This window comes from Lepisma saccharinum, chromosome 16 (assembly GCF_977018435.1).
Source record: "Lepisma saccharinum chromosome 16, izLepSacc3.1, whole genome shotgun sequence".
NCBI lineage: Eukaryota > Metazoa > Arthropoda > Insecta > Zygentoma > Lepismatidae > Lepisma > Lepisma saccharinum.
In genome coordinates this window covers 44,368,384-44,396,009 of record NC_139244.1, presented here as the reverse complement: position 1 = coordinate 44,396,009, position 27,626 = coordinate 44,368,384, and the positions used below count along the sequence as shown (strand labels likewise).

At 38.7% G+C, this 27,626-nt stretch overlaps 1 protein-coding gene across 1 annotated transcript in view; it reads right to left on the bottom strand.

Annotated features, from left to right (window-relative positions):
* Positions 1 to 213: 213 nt before the first annotated feature.
* The window catches only part of LOC146000048 (hemocyanin-like), a 46,810-nt gene continuing 19,397 nt past the window's right edge, over positions 214 to 27,626 (bottom strand). The window contains exons 7-11 of the mRNA XM_083137373.1: positions 26,744 to 26,899; positions 16,798 to 16,978; positions 9,462 to 9,598; positions 7,140 to 7,247; positions 214 to 545 (exon numbers count right to left, since the gene is read on the bottom strand). Coding sequence (XP_082993499.1) covers positions 357 to 545; positions 7,140 to 7,247; positions 9,462 to 9,598; positions 16,798 to 16,978; positions 26,744 to 26,899 — 771 coding nt within the window. The 3' untranslated portion in view covers positions 214 to 356. The remainder of the gene's footprint in view (positions 546 to 7,139; positions 7,248 to 9,461; positions 9,599 to 16,797; positions 16,979 to 26,743; positions 26,900 to 27,626) is intronic.

The window sequence follows — 27,626 nt, the reverse complement described above, 5'->3', positions numbered from 1 at the left end:
ATTGGTTCCGGTCCTGCAGCGGAACCCAATAGAACCCATTAGAATTTATAGGTTCCTAGACTTTCAACAAACCTTCAATATACACTAGGTCTAGATTATGCCTTCTCTACTCTATAAGCTAATGCCAACCTTATGCACACAACATATGTAGATATATGGCATCGATGTAGATATAAATAACATGCAATTGTTGTTACAAAAAAGTGGGCAGCCTTTATTAAAAATAAATCTCTCTCCAAACAATTACGGATTTCACAAAGGAAGAATCTAGAAAATTTACATTTCCAAAGCATTTCTTAACCACCAGTCATTGTCCTTGATTCTCGAGGGTCGTGTTGACGGCTTCATCCGGTTGGTTACTTGGCGTTCTTGATTATGACGTCGATGACCTTGGAGTTGGGCACATTGAACACCTCCTTGTCGGGAATGGGCCTGTCGAATGGGTACCCCATGGGCTTTCCATCTGGGATGACTCCCTCCATGACTCCGCAGTAGCCTAGAGATGTCAAGTTCTCCACCTCCTCCACTGGAACTCCAGGGTGCACCTGGAGGAGACAGGAAAGTGGATTAGTTACGGATTTTACAAATATTCACTATTCTCAAAGTGCTTTGAGTTGTAGAGTCATAGCTTTGTTATGAAGTTAGTGCACTGCACTTCAGTGCATAATTTCATTTTCGGACAGTGATTGATTTATTGAATTGGTGTTTTAAGTTCACTTTGTGCACAGTAACGCTAATCGGGACTGGACCTACAGTTTAAAGTGAGATTCGAACCACTATATGCCTCCACCGGGTATCGAACCCGGTACCCCTTGATTACAAGGCATGGACGCTACCACTGCGGCATTGATTTTCGGATAGTGGTTCGGATCCTATAGGGTGCTCCCCAAAAAAGGTAACCGAAATGTAGAACCGTTGTGTTATGTGTTCGGTTACCTATTTTTTGGGCCACCCTGTACTTTAAACTGTAGGTCCAGTCCCGATTAGGCTATCTGTATATAAAGTGAACTTAAAACAACAAATCAATCAATCAATCAATTTCATTTTCGGCACTCTTTGAGCAATGACAGGTAAAAGGTTTTTTTTAGTTCACTTTATGCAAACATAGTTTAAATGGGGTTGGACGTACAGTTTAAAGTGTGATCTGAACCACTATAAGCTTCGACCGGAATCGAACCCGTGACCCCTTAATTACAAGGCGACGACGTTACCACTTCGCCATCGGCGATGCACTACAGGGTTGTGAGAAATATTGAAAATACAGCGTTATACATACGCTCGCAGGCATATCGCGACAGGAGAGAATAATTGAAATGCATTAATTAAATTTAAAAAATATATTGAATGGCGAATTTGATTTTTGTTATTTAGCTTCGCTTTTTTATGCTAGTTTTGACTAATTTGCGACGACAAGGATGAGTAATCATATGATAAAATTCATGAAGGGACACTCAACAAAGAACATCCATGCACAGGCCGAGATTCGACCCCGAGCCCACTAACCACTCCGCCACGGAGTATGAGATGGTGGAAAAGTCACTTTAAGAGCTTTAAAATATTCAATTATCACTTGTATACTTTTTTCGTCAAGACAACACAATTTGATTCACTCAAAAGAGCAGGAAGACCGAAGAAAATCAGTTTCTAGTATCAATCCATACGTTTATACGCAATTCATTCAATTAATTTAATGAACCTGCGACACATTTTGGTATTACTGAAATCTGCAGATTGGTTAGAAACAAATGGCAGTTCTTTATGATAATACAATACGTTTGCATTACAAAAGCTCGAATGAGTGCTGAGAAACTGGACACGCTAAGAGAATTGGGGAACTTTTTGAAAGCCCCTCGTATATTCCGCAAACTAAATCCGCCAAATGAAGAGCTGGGGGTTGAAGAAGACTTTTTCCTGAGGTTTTAGGCTGTTATTGATTCACCCGTGCTGAGCGGGTGGGCGTAGGTGCCAGGATGACAAAACTCCTCGCAAAACGTGAAAAAAGAAATGAAAAAGAAAAGAAACAACAAGACCAGAAAAAAGGCGACAACAACACACCTTTCTCCACGTCGTTACCTACCAAAACCGACATCAAAACTTGGATAACGTTGTGAAAAGACTTTAGAAAAAACATGACATCAAGAAAATGAAGTTTTCAAATTCTACGTAGCACATTTCTATACAACGTATGAAAGAGTAAAAACATACGAAATGTGTTTCTTCATTGACTCTGAATGACTTTGCAGTAAGTTTGGAGGAAGTATGTTTACCAATCTTCCGAAAATTCATCTAAACTCACATTATTTAATTAACTTGAGATAAAATACTTACTCAAATAAATTCAATGGTGTGCATACCCGAACCAAACAATTATAATGTATATTATAGGCATTATTACTTGGTGCAATATGTCCACCTCTATGGCTTAACACGTAGTGCTCACTCATCTCACTACTTCGTAAATTAATGCAGATGTTACTAGCGCCGCCAAGCGGATAGTTTGAAAATGTTCTTTCCGAAGCCGTGGAACAACGGTGTACAAAAGGTCGGGAAATAAATTAATACTTTCATTAATATGCGCTTGAAAGTTAATATCTCCGTCTATTTCGCTGCCCGTTTTGACTTTCTCTCTCTCTCTGCACTGGCGCATCTAGTTGGTTACATGGTGCAACACCGACTCGTCTACTTCGTCAAGTAGTCTGCACCGTTGGGACTACGTTCTGGAGCGGTGTGGTGTGTGGTGTATGATCACGTGGTGCGTGTCAACTAATAAAGTGAACATTTAAAGCAGCAGACAAGCATTTGTTGAATCTTGAACACCGCTATTCGTCTACTTGGTTGAACGTCATTTCCTTGCACCAGCCTGACACCTAGTGTCACAAAGTGCAACGAACTGGACGTATCTCCAAAGTGACGTCATTTCGTCAACCACTGATCGCTCGTTTCCTTTCATTCAGTCACCTCTGTGCACCTCTCTTGCACCTTTAAAAATTGCTTTTAAAGCGAAATCAGAGCGCCCTTTCCCCCTAACTGAGAATGAAACTCCAGAGGTCTTAACATGACGAGATTCAGGCCAATGTCCAGACCTAAGGACTCATAAATTTGACACCATAAGTTCGGTCCTCATCAACTCAAGACCAGTGTGTATCTTAGTGACGTCAGTGCTTGCGTCATCGTAGCATGCTGTTTTAACCAGTGGCGTAGCAACATATCGCGAGGCCTTGAGAGAGATTAGAATGAGAGTCCCCCATCCGTTTTTAAATTTGAAATCTCAATGTGAATCAATAGAAAATCTTCAGGAATACGTCAGCAAATTATCATATTTAAATAATACTAAGAAATTGCTCACGAAAATGATATTAATTGATTTATTCACCCCGAAAGATGTCTTTCTCTGTTTTCCGGCAGCTCATATCTGAAGCCCGACCCTGTGGCGGAGTGGTTAGCACATCGCGCTGCGACGCCAAGGGTCCCGGGTTCGAATCCTGGTCGGGCTTGGTTGTTTGTGAATGTCCATTCATCAATTTCATCATTTCATCACTCATCCCCATCTTCGCAAATTAGCCAAGAGGCACAAAACGCGAAGTAAAATAAACTAAATCAATCAATCAATCAAAGCTCATATCTGAAGTTGTAGGAAAGAAGGATGAACTAATATTATCCATGCTGAGTTGTAATAAGCATTTAAATGCCTCACACTTGCTTCGTAGCAGTTGGAGATGCTTTGTTGTTAACATATTAAAATCGACAATGCAAGGGAAGAGAGAGAAGAAAAGACAAGACAAAGCACTTTCATTCAAGAAAAGAGAATAAATTGGTAAAAATCTCCAAGCAAGTTGTAGTGAACTTTTGCGTAAATGTTTCACATGAGAAATACGACAATATTTTTTACATTTTTTCGGTCCTCTTAGGCTTAGGGCCCGCCCACCTGTACGTCACGCCCCTGATTTGAGGTATTCGTTCAAATTATAACGTGTAACTAGAATACAAGAAAACATGTTTTAATTTTATTGCCCACCACAAGTAGCCTTTTTCATTATTTCTGATTTCTATTATTGCATTTATTGTATCAAGCCCAGGGAATGCGAGGCCGATTCAGGTGCGAGGCCCCGGGCGGTTGCCCACTCTGCCCACCCGTTGCTACGCCACTGGTTCTAACAACAAGTTGTTGTGAGTCCCCTTTGTTAATATCGCACATTTTGCAAAATAAAGGACTTAAGTAACAAGGGAGTCGGAACTTTCTTTCCTTTCCATCTCCTGGTCTCCCTGCACTTACTCACCATGTATTTTCCTGAAGGTAAAATCACGATGTCTCCCTGAATAATGCAGGGACGGACATAACTGAATTATGCAGTCGGCATCTTCAAAGGCGAAGGATAACGCACGTCGTTTGCATCTTGCGTGGGAGCGCAGAATGACAAATTGCTTCTGGGTTCGAATCTATTCATCGCCTGTCGTTATGCAACTTCATTATTCTTCATCAAATTCTCCCTGGCGACAAGGACGCTCAAAGTGGACGATAGATGGCAGGACGATCTGCATGTATTTTGTTTGTGGAAAAAACTAAAGTGTCCCATCTTGTTTCTGAACTCCTTTACGCAGTATTTGCTCAATTATTTTTTTAATCCACTGTTAACTAAGTACATATTTGTTTTGTAAGGTACTGAAGATATGTTACAAGATTTCTAAACATGTACGGCTTTCCTTTGAGAAAGAAGATAGTAAATGTAATAGATATGTGTATACTGTGGTAGTTCACTAAATGCAGGCCTGTTTATTTTAAACGTCAATAACGGTATATTCCTAGCGAACAAATAAGTTTTTCAATGGACGATATTCAACTTGACGTCATCTTCCAGTGTACGTAGCCAACGATAAAGACCTTTCTCATTGGCTACCCGCGGTGTACTCTAGGAAGAAATCGGACAAACTAATTCACGTGTGTTAACGAAAGCAAAGCCTTCTTCAAGCGAGAAAATTTACGTCTCACCACTTTACGCACTTTTCACGGTTTCTCAATGGCTACGGAAAAGGTAAAAATAACACATTCCTAATATGATCACGATAATCTTACCTTGAATCATTCGCACAATGCTAACCTGGCATGTTTCAACGCAGATCTGATCTGTTTGGCCGAAATGTGGACCAATGAACTGTGGGGTAAGTTATTCGCTGCATATCATCCATTGGTTCACGAAACTCGAATAACCTAGGGGTGAAAGGTGAACTATAGCTATGGAATTCATTTCCATTGTGGTAATGGTGACCGAATTGATCACTTGGTATGTTTCATGTATCCACTACACACCTGGTTTGCAACATTTCCACGTGCAGAATATACTTAAGATATTTGGGGGGGGGGGAGCGGGGGCAAATTAGACATAAACATACTTTATATATGTAAATATACATAAAATGTTACGAGTAATAAATAACAGTAAAATGCCTAGAATTACCAATCTGATGCCCAAAGCGTAATTTCACACACGTGCCTACCTAACTTCCCGCTTCTGGTTTGGACTCGTCCACTGTAATAAGGCTAGTCTACCGGTCTACCGTGGTTCAACAGTAGTACTCGGATCAACTTAAACATTGTGATATTTATTTTCTTCGATTAGGCATGTCTGATAAAGCATTTACCTTTTAACTTCTTCATTCCAGTTACAAATTAATATATTTTTTGCAATACATTAAAATTAAATTCGAATGGCACTTTGGTGTTCATTTTAAAGTTGCTTCCGAGGTTTATTTAAACTCATTGTTATGATAAATAACAATTTCAATTGTAAAAACCTCACAATGACTCTATAATCCTTTCTTACTCCCTTAATGAGGTTACCACAAGTAACTTGAGACTGTGAATTTACTTATAAATGGTGTAACAAATTCAGTAATAATTTTAGAGCATTGCTTAAAGGAACTGAACATTTAGGGTTTACAAACGATGTTCCAGTAACTGTTTATCAGGTCCGTTTTCTTGCGCGCGGATTTAATGCAAGAAGCAGTGCCGGATCTACAAGCCGCAAAACCCCGCAGTGCGGGGGGGGGGGGGGGGGGGGCGGAGACAAGTAAGCCTTTATGGGGCCCTCAGCCATTGACATAGTAGAGGGTTCGTATATGCGTATGTAAAAAATAAACGTAGTTACTCAGGGGTGCAGAAACGAATACAATATATACAGGTAAAGTTAAAGTTCCCTGTGCACCTGTGAATGTAATGTGAAATGAAGGCACATGGGCGTCACATATTTTCGATGTCGACCATATTGGAGGTGATGTGATCAGCACCACGCTGAGGCCGACTTTACCCACCTTCCTCGGGTACCATTTGATTTTAGGCTGGGTGGGCCCTAGAACCTCCTTATGTGGGGACAAAGCCGGAAAAATTTCGATCTTAGATCACCCACCCCGGATTTCCCGTGTGGCAGTCAGACTAGAATCAAATCAGGCAAGAATTTCACGAGAAATGCAGTGGTGAAGGTTTCTTCAATCTATCATTAATCTGGAAAACGTTACGACTGCATGATTGTAACAAATGCATCATTTTCCAGGTGTGAGAAAACAGTGTCACATATACATCACATCACCCCCTCCCCATTTTAAAATGTTGAGTTGAGTTCAATATTAGGCGGCGTCCACTTGGAACACACAAATGTGCTTCTCCCTAAGTCCAACCTCTTTCTATCATGAGCAATTGTACCCAACCTAACTCCTTTACTTTTTTAGGGAGTGTTAAGGGACTTTTTGAATCACCCTCTAGGCCATTATATGTGACTTTGCCAACATGAGATCAAGAATTACACACACGCACCTACATAATATATGTGTACGTATCTATTTGTGTATATTTGTATATATGTATGTGTGTGTGTGTGTGTGTGAAAATGTAGGTAGGAATATTTTGCGGGGGGGGGGGGGGGGGGGCAAAGATTTGTAGATCCGGCACTGGCAAGAAGCTCCAATCTTCCCCTTGAAGCCTTCCCCATGTGAAGAAGTACAAGTTAAAAATTGTTCTATCTTTCAGCTACTTTCTAATCGACAAGTGTGTGATCCCGGTAACCAAAAATTCAGCGAAAATTTCAGGAAAAAATTGACCCAAAAGTTTCCACAAATAAGCCAGATTTGGGAGTAATAATTTTGCTTACCTTATCCTCCTGGTAGTCGGTGAGGGTGACGTACAAGTTGAATGTCATTCCTTCCTTCCTTCCTTTCGGAAGAAGGAGCCTGTGTGGGTAGCCGCAGTGGCGGAGGTACTGCAAAAGAAAAACTCATTGTTTTAATTATTATTATGGAGCATTAAATTATAATGAAATATGTTTCTAAGTTTACAGACCTCAGTACAGTCAGGTGAACTTTCACGCTGTAAACTCTATCGAAAGTCAAAAGAGGACGTAACTATACAGTTAATTAAATGTCTAAATGAAATAGTTCGCTATGCAAAAGCTGGAGAACAATGTACAGAGAACAGATAAAAATAATTCGTATCCTCCTCCTCCTCTAGACAATTTGAGTTTTTCTTAAAAAAATAATAATGATAAAGCAATCAAAGTAAAGTGTTATGCCGTGTCCTAGCTTAGATTAGGTTATTTTACTTCGCTTTTCTGCCACTGTTGGCTAATGGCGTAGGTGTGCCTTGTAGTGTTTCTCACAAGAAACACGTAAGTCCAGGTCGGAAACTTCGGTATCGAGATCAGGGGGGGGGGGGCATGATCCACCCAAAATCAGCCTGGCCAACCCTGTCCAAATATAATGGGTAAGTTTCATGATAAAAATAACATGAAGATATGGAGATAATGTTGAACACGATGGAATGATTTCCAGTTTCGGAGGCCACTACATCGCGGAAGTCTGGACCTAACATAATACACTTTCAGTTTAACATTTAAATTTGTATATTTTTCTTATTCTATATTCGTATTCATTGTTTAGGCTACGTGATAGCAGTATGAATATGAAAATACTTTTTTTCTCTGAAGATATGTCCGATCCATATCGTTTAAAGGCTGTCGCAGCGTGGAGCTTATCACGTCATCTCTAAAATAGCCCTGTTCGGCGGGCCAGACGAATAGAGTGAAAGCGTCCGGGCATTCAGACGGCTTACAGCAATCTTGCAAGTTAGGGAAAAGTTGACTTGTTTCGTCTGCAGAAGATCTTGCAAGATGGCGGCGTCCGTGGAGATTGGATTGGTCTTGCCCAGGATAGGGACAGATGGAAGGTTTGTGTTGCTGCACCCATAAACCTTCGGGTTTAAGAAAGCTAGAGAGTTAGTTAGTTAGCATAGGACGTCCTTTCTGTGCAACGGTGAACGGCTTTGCTTCTGCAGCGAGCAGCAGGAGTGAATCACTGGTCATGTGACCCGTTTGAGAAATCAAATATGCATTACAACTGGCTGGTAGTTCATTTATCCCCATTCTTTTCGCCTACTCTCGCCTGGAATAATGGCCTTGTCCGACAACTAAATTACAGTCTAACGCTGAATTGCACACGCTAAGCACTTTAGGTGGATTTAATTTAGATCAGAGGGATAACAAAAAGTACAGATTTATTGCTGTATCCGTTATCCTCCCTTGCATTTTTATATTTATTTGGAAGCAAGAAGACCCAAGAACAAAAGACTAACAGCTATTTATCGCAAGTGAACCAAACAGTGAAACGTTAAAAGTTGAGCAATAGATGGGGTTAGTGGAAGTAAATTAACTATAAACTAAGTATAAAGCAAGTGATTACAAAAGTACGTAAAAAATAATACTGAAAGTATATAAACTGATGTGGTTTTATACTTATTTTGTGAAAAATTAATTCTCTGATTTTTTCAAGATATCCAAGTGTTTTATAAATACATTACCAGTGCACATCTTTAAAATAATGTTGCTATTTCAGGAGCATGATTTTTTTGTCCTGTTGTTTTTCAGTTGAGTTGGAGTTTTTCAAGTCCACTTTATGCACAGTAAGGCTAATCGGAACCGAACCTACATTTTAAAGTGAGATCCGAATAACTATGTGTCTCCACCGCTTATCGAACCCAGGATTCCGTGATTACAAGGTGACAACGTTACCAAGGCCATTTTCCTATTGTCATATATCTACTGTCATGTAATAGATGTTCCATAAAATATGCAAATTTTGTATAACTATCTCCAAACAAGGAATACTGCAGTTCCGGGTTCGATTCCTGATGGAGGCACTTTGTTAGGGGTGGTATCGCGAGATGACAAGCCTGAGTCTCGTTACGAAACCAAGACAAGATTCATCAGAATTCACGAATTCAATTTTAAAAAAGAACAAGAAAAAAACAAAAAAAACATATTTATTTCTAGTACCATCTTTTAGGATGGAACATTTCTGTTACTTTTCAAAATTCCTTCTTGCATTTATTAATGCGACAGTCTCTGCAAAATTAGAAGTGAACACAATGTTTCCATCTGCGAGTAAAAGTACCTGAAACATCATTTATTTTATCCCTCTACCTTATCTATTGAATAGTCTTCCTGTCCATTCAGTGCTTCTTCCACCTCCTTGATGAGGTCAGGGTAGCTTCGAGGTTCCGGGATTGTTACTGTCGATTCTTCTGATGACCTCACGATCACATTATCACCCTGGTTTACTGCAAAGAACGTCAAATAACAATTTTATGGCAAACATGTTAAAAAATAGAGCTAGAAAATACCTTATAATTTTCAAGAAACAAAAAAGGGTAAATGTCTGTTATATCGGAGACACATTTCTTCATTTTTACAGAAGAAACTACTTACGGAAATTAGTTTCTGTAGTATTTTGAAAGTTCATGGAGGTATTTTCTCACCGTAGAATGCTGCACAACAAGAAATAAGCACTTTTGATATAATAAACTTGCTTTTTGTGCAAAGCGACAACATTATGCCGTTGTTTCCATTATGTACCTGCAGATGGCGCAAGCATCGAAAGTCACGCGGTCTCGCCAGTGTTTCCAAACGTGCCTTTTTTAAATATTTTTTTAACTATGCTTACCTAACGTAACCAACCTAACCTAACCTTGCCGAAAATGGTTCGTGGGGCTATCGTGAATGGTTTTTGGGGCTATCGTGAATGGTTTTTGGGGCTATCGTGAATGTTTTGTGGCTATCCGTCAATGGTTTGTGGGGCTATCGTGAATGTTTTTTGGGGCTATCGGGAATGGTTTTTGGGGCTATCCGTCAATGGTTTGTGATGACATAATGAACACGAAACTAGGTATTTTTCGGTTAAGAAGGTTGAAACACTGCATACCCCACTCCAAATCGACAAAACACAAGCACGACCCGCGATGATCCACAGCTGTGCGCGCCATATTGTGTGTTCCGCAACGGAAGAAAGGACTCAAAAGAATTACTCGTAATGTGAAAAATCGAAGTTATTTTCGTGTAAAAAGCATAATGGCACCTTCAACTATGTTCCGCAATACACAATTGGTGAGTACGAACCATTTAAAACTGAAAACATCCGATAGAAATGTGTCTCCGATATAACAGACATTTACCCAAAAAAGTTTAAAACACAGCTAGAGAATACCTTGTTATTTCAAACTTAGATTTTGCAAGAAACAATAAAATTTTAAAACCCAGCTAGAAAGTACCTAGTGATTTTAAACCTTGACTTTTACAACAAACACTATATTATAAAATCAAAGTAGGAATGTACAAAGTGAATTTAAAGTTTGGAAAGAAGCTTAATATTAGGAATAACAAAGTTTGATTCACATGAACTTAGTACAAACGATTCCTATTTTTTTCAGAGAATAGTTGTTTATTATCTCCAAGAAAGGCCATCAAGTTACAGGAGGCAGTAAGATAATAATAATAATTGTAACTTACATAAAATTATCACACTTAGTTATACACACTCTAACACTGAACTTGATCGCCACTGTTCGTACCTATGTAAGACAAAGTTTCTGTGCTTTCTGTTGCAGCGTGACTGCCATGTTTGTCTCCCATACGCTAGCGCCGCCAAGCGGCTGAACTGAACTGAAAACCTTCCATTTATCCTACACGGTCATTCTTTCCTCTCATATTTGAATTGTTCAGAGGTACTTATATTATATTCTTGTATACAGCGGTTTACTTTTCTAACATCTCTAGTATTTGTTATAGTTCTGTCTTCTAAAATACCACTTACTGTCAGTTATAAAAATGCGTGTTGTGGCAATTATTTTCTGTCATTAATTTCTTTAATTAAACATTCTATATATAAGAAAACACATTTATTTTAGTTAATATTCTGTTGGTGGAACGACTATCATGTTGATATATCTCTTTTGCAGATACCTGACTGCATGAAATCACAAGAATCTATTACCAAGGAAGGTGAATCTTGGCGTTAACGTAAGTTTCTTCCATCAATAGTGTTTTAATTCCAATGGATTGTTTTTATACGACAGTGAATTTGTGCTCTTGAATGGGCATGTCACTTAGACCTATTTCACAACGAAATGACAATTGACACTTCACCACAAACTACACACTAAAGTTGCAAGGGACACTTCACCACAAACTGCACCCAACTAAGTAGACCGTTTCCTCATCAGTCGGGAAAAGCATTCACTGCGCATGCGCGACGAACTGTGCGAGTAGTGACATCTGTTGAGAAGGACTGCACTCGCTTTTCTAAGGTTTGCTTTCAGGCGACGTCGGTGCGACAACGAGAAGGGCTGGTGGTTTTTTTCTTCACAAATATAAACAAAATGACGACGTGGCGCTAATAGTTCGTTCAAGAGACTTCTCGTTGGATGACGCGTGGCCAACGCACCAGAGGTGGAGGGCTGACCAGAAGGCTACGTGATACCACTCTTTATCTTACAGATACATACATTTCATTATGTGAACAGTAGTTTGTTTCTTTTTTAAGCTTCATATTTTGTACTTATTAACATTTGAGACGAGATGGAGACCAAGAAGCCTCCTCTTGTCTCAATCTTTAAAACGATTTCTACATCATCAATGAAGAAATATTTTGATACTAAAAATAACTACAGTAAAACCTCGATAAGCCGGACTTCGCTTAATTCGGACAGGCAAAAAGGGGAAAAAAAGCCGAATGGAAGGTTTTAAATGTGACTAGAAGTAAACAAGAGAACTTCCCAAAGAAAAGGCAGTCAACCACTGATGAGATTCTGTTTCTCGCAGACTTTATATTGTACTGTATAGTGTAAATACACCATAATAAACGTGTTTTGTTGCTATAAACCTAGTTTTAATGCACTTTCTACTGTTCTTTTAGGTTATTTCAGTTAATCCGGGATTTCGTTAAACCGGTCAACTTATCCCCCCATTAGTCCAGATTAGCGAGGTTTTACTGTATTAACTTTTATTTGAGTAAGTTGTAGAGGGAAGTGATTATTATTCTTCACCTCCTCTCCACTTCATTTGTATCTCTCAAGTGCATTGAGTATGCGAAAGAATGATTTCGCCACTGAAGGGTCTGGATTCGAGTCCTGGATTAGGCATAGGTATTCTCTACGAGTGTTGCTTCATCAATTTCATCTAATCATCAATCCAAAACTGGTTGGAAATCGACGTAAAATAACAAAACATAAAAAAAAAATATCTTCTCCACTCTCTTTATGTTTGCACATGTGACCGCCCACATTGCATTCGTTGCTATGTCTGTTTATATTTCATTTATATGTTTGTCCTCTAGAGCTAATATTGTTGTTACTAAATGAAGAAAAATCGTATTAAATCAGTGCGGCTCTCGAGCTCGAAATTGACATATGAACAGATAATATGTAAGAGAGTTTGTCCTTACCCACTGAATAAATTGTTTTATTCTAAAACAATCTAATTCAATCTAAAAGTTGAGATTTTTACTGTGAGTTAGGTTCATGCAGGGTTTCCTTTGAGCCAAATTTCAGAATTTTTCAAGAGGACCCATCTGAGATATTTAACCCCGAAAACTGTCAAAATTTAATGAACGGCCATGTTTAAGCCCATGCTGTAAAAAAGTGTTGAATTTCTAAACGCTGATATTTTATTTACAGACACCCTGCAGGTAGGTCTACACATGAAAAAAATCAAGCCTTAGACTAAACCCCTTCATTGAAAAAATCGGGCTTAAAAATCCAATTTTTTAACTATCGTTACCACAATTTTCACCATACTTTTCGTACTTACGATGCAATTTTAAGCAAAACATACTTGAATATCATAGAAAGTATACTTCAATAGCTACAAAATGAGTTTCGTTTCAGGTCCTTAGCTCTAATGGTTTCTGAGATATTTAGGTTTCTGAAAAGTGCTAAATGAGCAAAAAAAAAAAAAAAAAAAAACATGCGCCATGTTGGAAAAATGGCTGCCCCAGGAGAACTGAAGATAATAAATTTTGATATCTACAAACATAAACGTATGTACTAAAAATGATATTTTTTTCTAAAATGGTCATGCAACGACCATTGGTCGTTTGGCATGGAATGACCCCATACTGAACGTGCATGTAGAGCATGATTTTCTTGTTTAATGTTTAAAAAATATCCACATAGACAAAGTTCACACCCAGTGTAAGTTTAATATGTCTATCACTTTTTGTACAAAAGTTACGTACGTTCGAAATATCTGTTGCATGATTTTTCGGACACCCTGTATGTGTCGGGTTGTCCAAATGTCCCGGGACGATCGTGAGAAATACACATTGAATCGGAAAACGGCAAAATACGTGTTTAATAAGTGAAAGAATGCTATTCAATATATATATATATATATATATATATATATATATATATATATATATATATATATATGTGTGTGTGTGTGTGTGTGTGTGTGTGTGTGTGTGTGTGTGTGTGTGTGTGTGTGGGTGTGTGTGTGTGTGTGTGTGTGTGTGATTGTGTGTGTGTGTGTGTGTGTGTGTGTGTGTGTGTGTGTGTGTAAAGTTGAAGTCCTGATTTGAACACCACTTACTTCAAAGAATTCCAGAAAGATCAGTATCCTTCTGACAACCATATGTCAAGTCCACGTGCATCCCTGTATATCCTCCCCTCAAGCCTTTCCACCAATAGCGTCTGTTTTAGGAACTAACAGTACTTGTCAAGTCCACGTGGAGAAAATTAGATGTTGCCAATTTAGTTTATTTAGAGATTTCATAACGTATGGTTATCTTTGCTAGTTTGTGTTATTGTGACTTGCTATTTTTTTGTACATATATAAAACGTGGATATCTTGGGACTGTAATGTCGTTCGCAGTTCGTGTAGGATGACTCTAAACACTGCAGTTAAGAGTGACAACAGCACTTCTCAGAAAAAACAGGCTCTGGCTCAAACTGGCGTTCGAATCAGGACTTCAAGTATAGCGTGTGTTTGTTTACACACAATCACGATTTCACCGCCCTACTTTGGAGCACAACAGATCTAAATCTTTAACCCTTTCACATCAAAGGAAGCGTGAAGCTTCCAGCCAACGTTCCCTCCACAAAAGATTTCAATCGCGATCCAGATGTGACCACACATCGACTCCAGACCACTGCCCTCGTTTAGCCAACTCCTTCCACAAACTGGCCGTTTTCTCTCATGCACCAAATCGCGTCGCTAGGCGACCCAGTTGTACAAGAGACAGTAAACGATCTGATAGGTATTAAAACGTACCACTGAGTGCAAAAAGCCCTTATTGCTTTAGCCCTTATTAGGGCGAGATTAGGGGATCGAGGTTGCCTTATCAGCTTCAGTTCGTTTTAAGCTGATTATAGGTGCATTTGACGTCACGTAAGGCGATTACGTAGCCCCATTCAACGGCTTCGTGTTTCAACGAAATATTCTAGGATGAACATTTGTTGTACTTTAAAAAAATGACACCATTAACTATTAACATGTTTCTGTACTGTATTCAGTGTCGTGACGTTACCAAAACTGTAAGACCGATCTCCGTGGCGGAGTGGAGCCAAGACTGCCTGGTTCGAATCCTGGTTGGGCATGGATGTTCTTTGTGTGTGTGTGTGTGTCTTCATCAATTTCATCATATCATCCTCATCGTCGCGATTAGTCAAAAGCAGCAGAAAGCGATGTAAAATAACATAATTTAATCAATCAATCATTGATTGATTGATTTAGTTTGCGTTTTAATAAACGTATCTACTTCTAAATGTGCGACTTTGCGCTCAATAATAATCACGTCCGGCTAAAAATTTTTGAAAGATAGCAGTAAAATTTAAGTAAACTTGTGTTGAACATTAGACCTCTCTAGTTCTAAATTTACAGCAGTTTAGACAGCTTGCAGTTAATAATGAATCTGTCCAGCTCTAAATTTTCAGCGGTTTAGCAAACTTGTGGTGCACAATAAACCTCTTCAGTTCTAAATTTACAATAGTTTAGCGATCTTCCATTTAACAATGAATCTGTCTACCTCTAAATTTACTGCGTTTTAGCAATCTTGTTTTGAACAATAGACCCCTCCAGTTCTAAATTTACAGCAGTTTAGACAGCTTGTAGTTAATAATGAATCTGTCCAGCTCTAAATTTACAGTGGTTTAGCGAGCTTGCATTTAACAGTGGATCTTTCTAGCTCTAAATTTACAGTGGTTTAGCAAACTTGTGGTGCACAATAAACCACTTCAGTTCTAAATTCACAGTAGTTTAGCGAACTTGCATTTAACAATGAATCTTTCTAGCTCTAAATTTACAGTGGATTAGCAAACTTGTGGTGCACAATAAACCTCTTCAGTTCTAAATTTACAGTAGTTTAGCGATCTTGCATTTAACAATGAATCTTTCTAGTTCTAAATTTACTGCGTTTTAGCAATCTTGTGTTGAACAATAGACCCCTCCAGTTCTAAATTTACAGCAGTTTAGACAGCTTGTAGTTAATAATGAATGTCCAGCTCAAAATTTACAGTGGTTTAGCGAGCTTGCATTTAACAATGGATCATTCTAGCTCTAAATTTACAGTGGTTTAGCAAACTTGTGGTGCACAATAAACCACTTCAGTTCTAAATTCACAGTAGTTTAGCGAACTTGCATTTAACAATGAATCTCTCTAGCTCTAAATTTACAGTGGTTTAGCAAACTTGTGGTGCACAATAAACCTCTACAGTTCTAAATTTACAGTAGTTTAGCGATCTTGCATTTAACAATGAATCTTTCTAGTTCTAAATTTACTGCGTTTTAGCAATCTTGTGTTGAACAATAGACCCCTCCAGTTCTAAATTTACAGCAGTTTAGACAGCTTGTAGTTAATAATGAATCTGTCCAGCTCAAAATTTACAGTGGTTTAGCGAGCTTGCATTTAACAATGGATCATTCTAGCTCTAAATTTACAGTGGTTTAGCAAACTTGTGGTGCACAATAAACCACTTCAGTTCTAAATTCACAGTAGTTTAGCGAACTTGCATTTAACAATGAATCTTTCTAGCTCTAAATTTACAGTGGTTTAGCAAACTTGTGGTGCACAATAAACCTCTTCAGTTCTAAATTCACAGTAGTTTAGCGAGCTTGCATTTAACAATGAATCTGTCTAGCTCTAAATTTACAGCGGTTCAGCAATCTTGTCTTGAACAATAGAGCCCTCCAGTTCTAAATTTACAGCAGTTTAGACGGCTTGTAGTTAATAATGAATCTGTCCAGCTCTAAATTTACAGCAGTTTAGACGGCTTGTAGTTAATAATGAATCTGTCCAGCTCTAAATTTACAGTGGTTTAGCAAACTTGCATTTAACGATGAATCTTTCTAGTTCTAAATTTACAGCGGTTTATCAAATTTGTGTTGAACACAGCTCTAAATTGATAGTGGTTTAGCAAACCTACTTTGAACAATAAACCCTAGCTCTAAATTTAGCTAAATTTAGAATTATCTGGAGAACACTTACGTTTAACAGGGAACCTGTCCAGTTCTATCATGGACCATCGGAGCTTGTCGAGGGAAACCATCTCGTTGAACCAGTCGTACTTGGGAGCGATGAAGATCCTTACAACAGCCTCAGCCACTTTGTCGGAGTGGGCGGTGATGACGTACTTGAACGGCTCGTGGTTCAGGCGGTTCACTCGTGCCTGCAAAGCGAAGGGTTGAATGAGAATAAAAAAATAAAAAAACAGGACTACGACACTTCACGCTCTCTGGTGTTAACAAACGGAAACACATTTAGGAGTTTCCAGAGCATGTATTTTCTATGTGTGTTATTTTTAGGGTCTGTTTTCTGCGACTTTTGACACATGGAATAAGAAAATCAAATTCAATAGGTATATTTGAAGTATCATTGAATAGTGAGTGATACATACTTCTATTCTCGGTTTCGGTTTGTATTAATTATTGACAATTTATTAATACATGTTTAACAAGAACAACAAAACATATTCGTCGTTGGGCCGGACCCCGTGGCGGAGTGGTTAGCACATCGCGCTACGACGCCAGGGGTCCCGGGTTCGAATCCTGGCCTGAGCAAGGATGTTTGTGACTCCTCATTCATCAATTTCATCATATCATCATCACTCATCCCCATCTTCGCAAATTAGCCAAAAGTGGCAGAAAAATCGAAGTAAAATAAGGAAAATCAATCAATCAATATTCGTCATTGGCTCCCAGGCTGGATAATCATCATGATTTTTATTTAAAAAATGATTTTTTATGATTTTTTTTATTTTAATCGGATTTTTTTGTTTAAAAAAACAAGCTTAAAATTTATTGAAATGTTTGTTGAGTGTGTTAATGAAACTGTAATAATTTCAGTAAGTTTTATTCCAGTAAAAATAAAACATTCTGGATACACTCTATAATTGTAACTTAAAATACTTTTTAAAGTCTTTGTAGCTGAATTTTAGAATTTTTTTTAGTGACGGTTTGCAAAATAAATCAATAATTAATAATAATTAAAGTGTGATGATGGATGAGTGATGATTAGATGGTATTGATGAAGGGGTACTTGCAAAGAACGCCCAGACCTGATTCGAACCCTGAACTTCGGTGGCGAATCCCACTCTACCACTGAGCCGGCAGTCGCCAGAGCAGAATGACAGTTTACTTCGTAACCGTTTTCAATCTCTGTGTGCGTCCTTCATCTAAGCATTTCGCTTTAAATGTAAATCTAAATCTTCCGTCCAAGGCAAGACCGAAGTTAAGGTAAACAATACCACGTGACTTCTTAGATGTAGTTCCTTTGTTTTGTGTTACTTGCGGTATTATTTCTTCCGTGGTTGTATCCGTATCTATACAGTTCATAATATAAGGTCTCGCAACGTTTATGCAGCAGTTTAATCGAATGATATGGCTTTAACGCATGCGTATTCCTACGCTCATTATTCATCGCCATCTTGTGACACAAGTGGCACAAAAAACGAAGTAAAATACATGAAATCAAATCACAAAATATCTCTCTGTCCGTGTGTTTCTGGATGTTTTTTTTTTACTCTATTCCTATTCTAATAACGCTTCTTTCACATCTCTTCATTGAAATGGTTTCTTTCTTTTTTTACGATGTCGTCAACACGACGTGAAAGTACATGACTTTTCGATTTTGTTCATGGCTATTTTTTTTTTAGTTTTTGTTTCAAGCTCACTTTATGCACAGATATATTCAAGAGCTTTACTTCTTTACTTATTTTCCATCACCTTCCCGTATTAACCTTCGTAATTAATTTTTCACAAAACAAATTAACAGAGAACATAAAAGAAAAACCCAACGAAGCTGCTTGATAAACAATGACCTTGGAACATTATCAAAGCTCCCTTCCACTGTTGTAAGAAACAGTAGATGGCGCATGGTCACGAGAATTAGTATAGCTCTATTTGGAAAACAGCTATGGCAACATTGCAATATTTCTAACTGAACAAAACTGCACTGTAATTGCATTGAGAATTCAGTGTATGGCAATATTTAACTCCTTCAAAGTACTTCTTTTTAAGAACTGACAAGTGTTCAAATGTTCATGCTAGAATAACTCTGTTAGTATTAATTTTTAACAGGCAAACGTTTCCTTTGTTTATACATTTTAAGTTCATTACCTAATTTCTGTGAAGCGCAAATAGAATAAATTACAGCAGTTTGGGAACTAAACACAGGGTGGTACATAAGTACATCCGTTTATCCATGATGAAGAAAAGGGGGGGGGGACTTTTTTAGGATATGTTACCAACATGGCAGCAGTCCTTGACCTTAGTTTCTAAAATGGAAAGGTGGTCATGTGACATATCAAAATGGGCCAGAATTTCGCGAGAAATACGAATATGTCCTTATTTTCAACGTTACTCTTACAATTATGCTGTTTAAACCCAAAATGTTTCTCATTCTAGGTGACTTGATTGCAGTTTATCAATATTTTTTGTTTGGTAGTATGTAACGTCTTTTTAAGGGGTTAAAAGTAGATTTAGAGCCAAAATTATAAGAAATGAAGCCTTTTGGGAATATTTGTAGTTGGGGTGTTGGGTGTTTGTGGATAAATTACTGTTTTAGTAGCAATGATATGAAGCCAAGAATAACTGGTGACGATAATTTTGGTTGTGTCGTGTTACTGAATAAACGAACGTTGAACAGGCAGCTTGTCAAGTTGATTAAGAAATTTCCAGAAATGGGTGTAGTTAACATAATCATCCATCGTATCCTATAAGTTTCACCTTGTCAACATTGCGTATCAAGACGTTTAATTCGCGTTTCGCAATTAATATTTTGTTTTGCACAGCTCTTTTCACACTTATGGCGGCTGTTGCAGAATAGAGGTTAACGTCATGTTGAAATTGTGCATACCAACGTGTTCCTGGCGAAATTCACTTTGAAATGCCACATGGCATTTTCAGAAAATGAAGTTTACTTCAAGATGGCGGACGCTGCCATGTTGGTTAAATATCCTATATCACATATTAGCTCGTTTCCTTCGTGTCACCTCGTCAGTATTTGTCTTATACAGGTGTTACCAAACTTAGGGGCCACTACAACAAACCTATAATAAGCCACCGTATTGTAGTGTGTGTGTGATTGTGTTTTGGAGTGTGTATGCAAGGTGTCGCTGTAAATATTCTATCAATATTGGGAGGTGAATAATGATTATGCATTTCGGTATCATTTCCTAGATTTTAGTTCATGTTATTAATAAAAATTTAGTTATAAAAATAAGGCTGAAATAATATGAGCTGCTACAGTCAAAGCCCCCCCCCCTGCAAAGAGGGCTTCCACTGGAGAGGGAAATGCTTTCAAAATGGCAACATGATGAAGAAAATAGATATTTGAAATGAGGTGAAAATATTAAAAATATATAACTAAATATTGAGCATTACTTGGTCTAAATTATAACCTAATTTATATGTAGGCTGTGCCGACCTAAGTAGCGGAGTGGTTAGAACAGCACGCTACGACGCCAGAGGTATCGAGTTCAAATCCCGGCCAGGGCATGGGTGTTCTTGTGAATGCCATCAATTTCATCATATCATTATTCTATCTCATCTTCGCGATTAGCCAAAAGTGGCAGAAAATCTAAGTATAATAAAGTACATGAATCAATCAATTTGTATGTAAGATCGGTCCTCGCGATATTGTTAGCCTCACACATATTAAACCGGGTCTGTGTAAAAAGTCACGTGAAACTATAGGCCAGACGACTGTTTCATATATACCAGGTGGTTATAATTAAAGTGACGGTGTTCAGAGTGGTACAGCACGGGCTGTAATGAGAGTAGCAGTCTGAAACTTCGTAGATATGCTAATGAAGCAATGCGCTCACGAATTATGCAAAAGAAATAATAGTTCCAATTCTCGCCACCAGGGTAAAAAATGGCGCTGTAAGTAGTCAAAACGTGGAATTTTCCGTAACTCTGACGTCAAAGTCGGTGACATTGCCTAACCATTGTGTGAGCTCCCTGGTTGTTGTTGGTGACGCTTGTTGCTTTTTCCTTTAGTAACGTTCATGTAATTCGAATAGTGAAATTGTAGCGATATTTTATTACAAAGAGTATTGTTTTCTGCGATTTATAGTGTTTTTCCTGTAACTATACCAAGTTTCGACTGCTTACAGCGCCATTTTTTACCCTGGTGGCGAGAATTGGAACTTTTTTTTTTTTTCATAATTCTCGAGCGCATTTCTTCATTAGCATATCTACGAAGTTTCAGACTGCTACTCTCATTACAGCCCGTGCTGTACCACTCTGAACACCGTCACTTTAATTATAACCACCTGGTATTAACCCTTTTATAATTCTACAGCATAATAGGAAAGTCCATGTCAGCTTATGAACACAAATGTAGCATGCATTCAATCACTAACAAAAAAACTACAAGCCAAAAAAAAGTACTCATTACTTATATTCCTGTGGCTAGAAATTCTATCCAGTTAACTAACACGCGGTAAACTCTCTGAATATTTTCGTCGCCAGGAGACAGAGTTTCAATAACTTCCCAACGCTGAGAAACTGCGGATTTTAAATTACCCTAATGTAGAGCTTCGTTAAGGTTGTTCGTTAATTAACGCTCCGATCACGATTTAATGGGCCGTTAAACTTTACTAGTTTCGGGAAGGTTTAGTTAACCTCTTCTTAAGCAACGCTCCGTTAGAGCGCTGTAGTCGGCGCTCCAGGCGTTCTCGTGCATCATGCTGGGAAAGCGATTTGATTGGTTGAAATTCTCAACATGGCTGCCATAGAACTGTTCAAGTGTATCTGTAGCATGTCGTCGTTGCCTTCCTTTATATTCGCACTGCTATTCCTTGGATTTGGTTCCGTTTCACATTTTCAGAACTTTTTTTTTTGCATGTACAGTTGCGTGCAATAAAAATGTCGCCCAGATCTTGAAATACTCGTTTCTCTTTATGGTGTTTTGCAAGGTTAATAGAAATATAGAGGTTGCGTGTCCCCGTGATGACGAAACGACGGTAAGAGGTGAATTTAGCCATTGAAACGAAATCCAAATCTATGCGCTAGTGTTGCAATACGCAGAAAGTGTGTACAAAACTAAATTACATATTTACGACATAGTTTTCGATAATATGCCTTTCTCGCTAATCCGCAGTGTGTTCCTACATGCCAAATCTCGCAGTTGACGTAACTCGATCATTCCAGACATACATCAATCTGTCTCCCATCGCGATCACTACCTATGGTTTCTTATTCTAGGCTTCTACTTGCTTCACCAGGCAGTGATCGGACATCAAACTCAAGAGTTGTTCTTGAAGCATTTCCATCACCCTCGGCCATATTTCAAATTGAAAATCTGCAGCATGTGAAAATATTTTGCACTAATTAAGTATTATCTGAGTATTTCCGACCACGTACACAATTGTAATTTTTTTTGACTAAGCCTTATTCTTTATAAATCGTCATGGCAACAGCAATAAGTCAAATAGTCAACCACTGATAAAATTTTGTTTCCCGCAGACTTTGTACTGTATAGTGTATTTAGGCCTATGCCCTTTAAATACACCATAATAAGCGTGTCTTGTTGCTATAAACGGAGTTTTGATGAACTTTCTACTGTTGTTTTAGGTTATTTCAGTTAAACCGGTCAACTTATCCCCTCATTAGTCCGAATTAACGAGGTTTTACTGTATTAACTTTTATTTGAGTAAGTGGAAGGATAATGGATCGGTCGTAGGTTCGATTGGTAAAATACTGATGATGATGATGATGATATAGTACCCATAATTGGCATAAATGAGGCATTTTTATGATATGAAAATTTTATTTTAATGATTGCATTTGAACGTAACAGTACAGCATGTTATTGCATATTATTTTCTTGTTGATATTGCTTTTGTTAATTGCCAGTTTGCATACCGTTAATGGGGTCTCCCCGATGGCGCATTGTGATCAAGGGGTCCCGGGTGCAATACCCGGTGGAGGCACATAGTGGTTCGGTAGGTCCAGTCCCAATTAGCCTTACTGTGCACAAAGTGGACTTAAAACTCGAAATCAAGCAATCAATGAAGCATAATGACTCTAATAATGCTTCTTGTAACACTAAAGATGAAAACGTCACAACAACGTTTTGCACAAACTCTCAAATAAGCGTAATGGGCAGCATGTTGGTTACATAAATAAATATGAACGAAACGTTACCAGTTCAATAACTCTTATAGTGTACTCTATAGAGTAGGTTTAACCAGAGGGTCTACGGCATATATCACCGTATACCCTCAACTAGAGGCCTGGGCATGAGTAGTAGCAACACTAGACAATGGATGATGATCCTATCACAAAAATCTTACATAACATCAGGGTTGTTAAAGATCTTGGAATATTAAATAAATTCAATTCCGGTCCAGGTGAGTGAATCAGCAAGCGTAAATGGGTTCTGGACCGCAAAGTATTTCAATTCTGTCAGGGAACCTCTTTTCCGGGTGAATTTAAATACGGATCAATTTAAATACGGTCCAGGAACCTTTTTTTTTACGGATCAATTTAATACGGTCCACGAACATTTAAATGATGATGGTGGAGTTGGCAACCTGATTTCCTATGAGTTGGCAACCAAATTTCCTACGAATTGGCAACCTGATTTCCTACGAGTTGGCAACCCGATTTCCTACGGGTTGGCAAGCTGATTTCTTATGAGTTGGTAACCTGCTTTCCTACGAGTTGGCAACCTGCTTTCCTACGAGTTGGCAACCTGATTTCCTGCGAGTTGGCAACCTGATTTCCTACGAGTTGGCAAGCTGATTTCCCGCGAGTTGGCAAGCTGATTTCCTGCGAGTTGGCAAGCTGATTTCCTGCGAGTAGGCAACCTGATTTCCTACGAGTTGGCAAGCTGATTTCCTACGAGTTGGCAACCTGATTGCCTACGAGTTGGTAACCTGCTTTCCTACGAGTTGGCAACCTGATTGCCTACGAGTTGGCTACCTGATTGCCTACGAGTTGGTAACCTGCTTTCCTACGAGTTGGCAACCTGATTTCCTACGAGTTGGCAACCTTATTTCCTACGAGTTGGCAACCTGATTGCCTACGAGTTGGTAACCTGCTTTCCTACGAGTTGGCAACCTGATTTCCTACGAGTTGGCGACCTGATTTCCTACGAGTTGGCAACCTGATTTCCTACGAGTTGGCAACCTGATTTCTTATGAGTTGGCAACCTGATTTCTTGGGAGTTGGCAAACTTATTTCTATTCATAGCCTAGGACCACGTGACATAGCCCAGATCTTAGAATCAGTATACGCCACTGGTTCAAGCCTCTTAGCAGAGCTATCCCCCGTAAGGGATCTGTACCCTAGGTAATGATTAGGAAGCTCGGAAGAGAAATTCGATCCCTTAGCAAGAAGATAAGGAGCGACCAGCTCATAATTTATCCGGTAACTCATTCCGGCTCCGCTGATCACGTGACACCCGGATGGTCAAAGGAGCGAGAAGGCAGGAAGCTTTCTGGAAGGAGGATGGTAATATGCGTGTAATATGCTTGCTTCTTCAAACAATGTGTGGGAGGCGGTTGCCATGGCGACCGGGAATCGCTCTTTGAGGTCAGGCGGCTCCCGTGTCTCCGATCAACACACTCGAGATCTTCCGCGTTTGGGCCTTTGCGGTGGGTTCGTCTTTCGGTCCGTTCAAGTGAGAGCTGGAGTGTGAAGTGTCTTCATAATTTACTTGACACACAATAGCGTGCCCAGTATTTTCGAAAAGGGGTTGGGACTACATGCACTTTTTTTTTAATAGTCAGTCCTTATTTTGCCATTACTTCCTGCCTTTCACTCTTTTTTTAGGAATAGTTGGCGAAAGGGGAAGGGGTTACGACCACACCAAACCCCCCGCTCTTGGGCACGCCACTGTTGGCACAGCTCTGTTGAGAATTGTTTGGAAGTAAAGCGCTTGGAAGCCAGAGGTCTTTGGCTCCAATCCCGATTGCGTCGCTTTTCTGTCACTTTGGCTAATCGCGAAGATGAGGATGAGAGATGATGTGATGAATTTGATGAAGAAACAGTCACAGAGAACAACCCTCGCCCAGGCCGGGATCCCACCTGTCTCGGTAAAGTTTTTTTTGAAAATTTGTGTGCTCTTGAAAAACAGCTGTGGTGTTCCAAACCTGAAAACATAATTTTCTTAGAATCCCTTGTAGTGCATTCACGTGGGGCTTCCTTTCGCTGTTATATAGATATGTGCGATGAAAAATAGGCTTACTCCCGGGTTCAAATCCTAGCCTGGACATGGGTGTCCTTTGTAAGTGTCCCTTCATCATATCATCAGTCATCCTAGTCTTCGCGATTAGCCAACACTAAATGATAAATGAAAACACTTATGCTTTCGACAGGAGGCAAGCACGAAATTATCCCCCTCGGAACCCCACAGCAGGACCAAAATCGCCCTGGAACTATTATTAATGACCACGATTAATACAAAGAGGAGATAGAACCAGGGTTCTACTCGCCGGGAATTCATTGAATTCCGGGAATTATGCGTGCAGTTTTCTCCGTAGACGTGAAATATTGCAACTTTTATTAACCCAAATCCCATTGAATTTATGCTTATTTATAAATGCTTTGAGGCAAGCTTTTCACAGTTCAGCTTTAATTTTTATCGAGGAAGGAAAAGAAAGCTTCGCGGAAAATGAAACAGAATTCTCTCAATTCGTTTACTTGGTGTCTTTTGCAGAACAATCTATCTGATAGGCGGAAGATTATAGCAAGATAAGATATCTTGAAGTTGATTAGTTAAAACATAACACCATTAAGCCTAGTTTCCATGATATGAAAAATTCAATATGCTGACCAAGGCAGAAATTTATTTTATTATAAAACATAAACTAAACGTAACGTTTCAACCTTCTAGCAAGGTCTTCTTCAGACTCTGCACCAACTACAAATGTAACAAGGTACAAAAGGTATATACACAAAAATACTCCCCTCCCGATTATTAGAAAGTTGTTCTGGAACTTTCTAGCAGGTGGCTTTCCCTTGTCAACTGTACTTTCACCTAAAAGGCTAAACATATTTACTTCCATCTAGAATGTGGTTGGACTCTTTATCTCACGCTCTTTTTCCTTCATTCTTCTTCCTTCTTCTCTCCTCTTTCTCTCTTGTCATTTCCACTCTTTCTAACACCTTCTTCCATTCTTTGTTTATCTTCAGTCCCCCAATTCCAGTTCATTGTCTCTTCTTCCCCTTTCTTCTCTATTTCCTTGGTCTTCTTCCATTTTCTCACTAGTACTCTCTTCTCCCTTCCTATCTGCTTAGCCTCATCCCACTCTATGTCATGTCCTGTTTCTCTCGTGTGTTTAAATATCGCATTCCTCTCTCTCTTAAGTCGTACATCATCCCCATGTTGTTTCAACCTGTCTTTCAGCCTCTTTTTTCGTTTCTCCTATGTACACACTCTGACATTCTTTACATTTTGTACCTTGTTACATTTGTACTTGGTGCAGAGTCTGAAGAAGACCTTGCTAGAAGGTTGAAACTTTACGTTTAGTTTGTTTTATAATAAAATAAATTTCTGCCTTGCACGGCATATTGAGTTTTTGATTAGTTAAATTTGAGTTTGAAATTCTTGTACAATCAATAATTTTTCGTAGATTAGTATATCCCGTAACATTTGTGACTTGTGATTGTAGATATATTTCGATTCTGAGTATGTGAAATTGAAAATGCAAACTCCGTTCCCTAGATTAAATATTTAAATTTATATATACCGTTTAATTCAATTGAACTGATTTCTCAACACATTGGAATTAAACATACACTTTATATCGTTAATATATTTGTGTGGGTGCTGAGAGGCGGTAATACGTAAGGTTGATATAGGGAAAGATAAAACACCTGCTTGTACACTTGAATTATTAGAAAGTTCTCCTTGATAACCGGAAATTATACTTGAATTTTATCATGGTCCTAGAGTGGCCACGTTTGAAGAAATAACTCACCTTAATCTCAACATCTCCTTCCTTGTAATGTCCCTCCACAGCATTGGCCAAATCAATGTTGAACTCGTCGAAGTACGTGATCAGCTGATTGGGTGTGCTCGCCTTGCATGTACCTACCACCTTCACAGCCTCGATGCTCACCCCTGGGAACAGGAGCTGGAACAAGAAAATATCAGGTCAACGGATACATAATAGTGTTGCTGGTTCCGCAGAACCTCTCGCCTCCCTGGGGAGCGTCAAGTATCAGAGCGCTCAGCGAGCGACGTGATCGCTCGGCTACTTGACGCCAAATAAGCGTTGCTCGGTGAGCGCCGTTCACTTGCTTGCTGAGCGAACTTGGACCTTGCTCGCCACAGGGTTAAGCCACAGAATACAGGATATTCAGTATGTGTTTCGATTTCGTGGCAAACACTAACAAGAGGAAAAAGAAGAAGAATTTGTGATTAACGAGTTTACGAAATACAGATGGCAGCTCAGACATTGAATTTTTTTTTGTGAAATTACTGAAAGGAGAACTAGGTTCAAATTCAATTTAGATAAAGAATAATATAAATATATTGCAAGTAATTAAAAGTAAACATTTCCCCGAGTGAAATTTCATCAAAAGGAAATTGGAACTATTTTATATTCTATTTTGCAGTGAACTTTAAAGAAATTACTGAAATGATAGTAATTTATACGTTTTCCATAATTATAAATAAGAAACATGTATTTGCTGACAGAGATTAAAAGTGAAAAGAAAGTATTGCTTCTAAATTCATTTAATGTTGTTCATGGTAACTTTGTGAAACTTGTATTTACAAATTCTGTTTTTAATAGGTAATTCACACAAAATTAGTTTATTTTGCGTTATAGTAATGCACAAATAAAATTACGTTAGAAA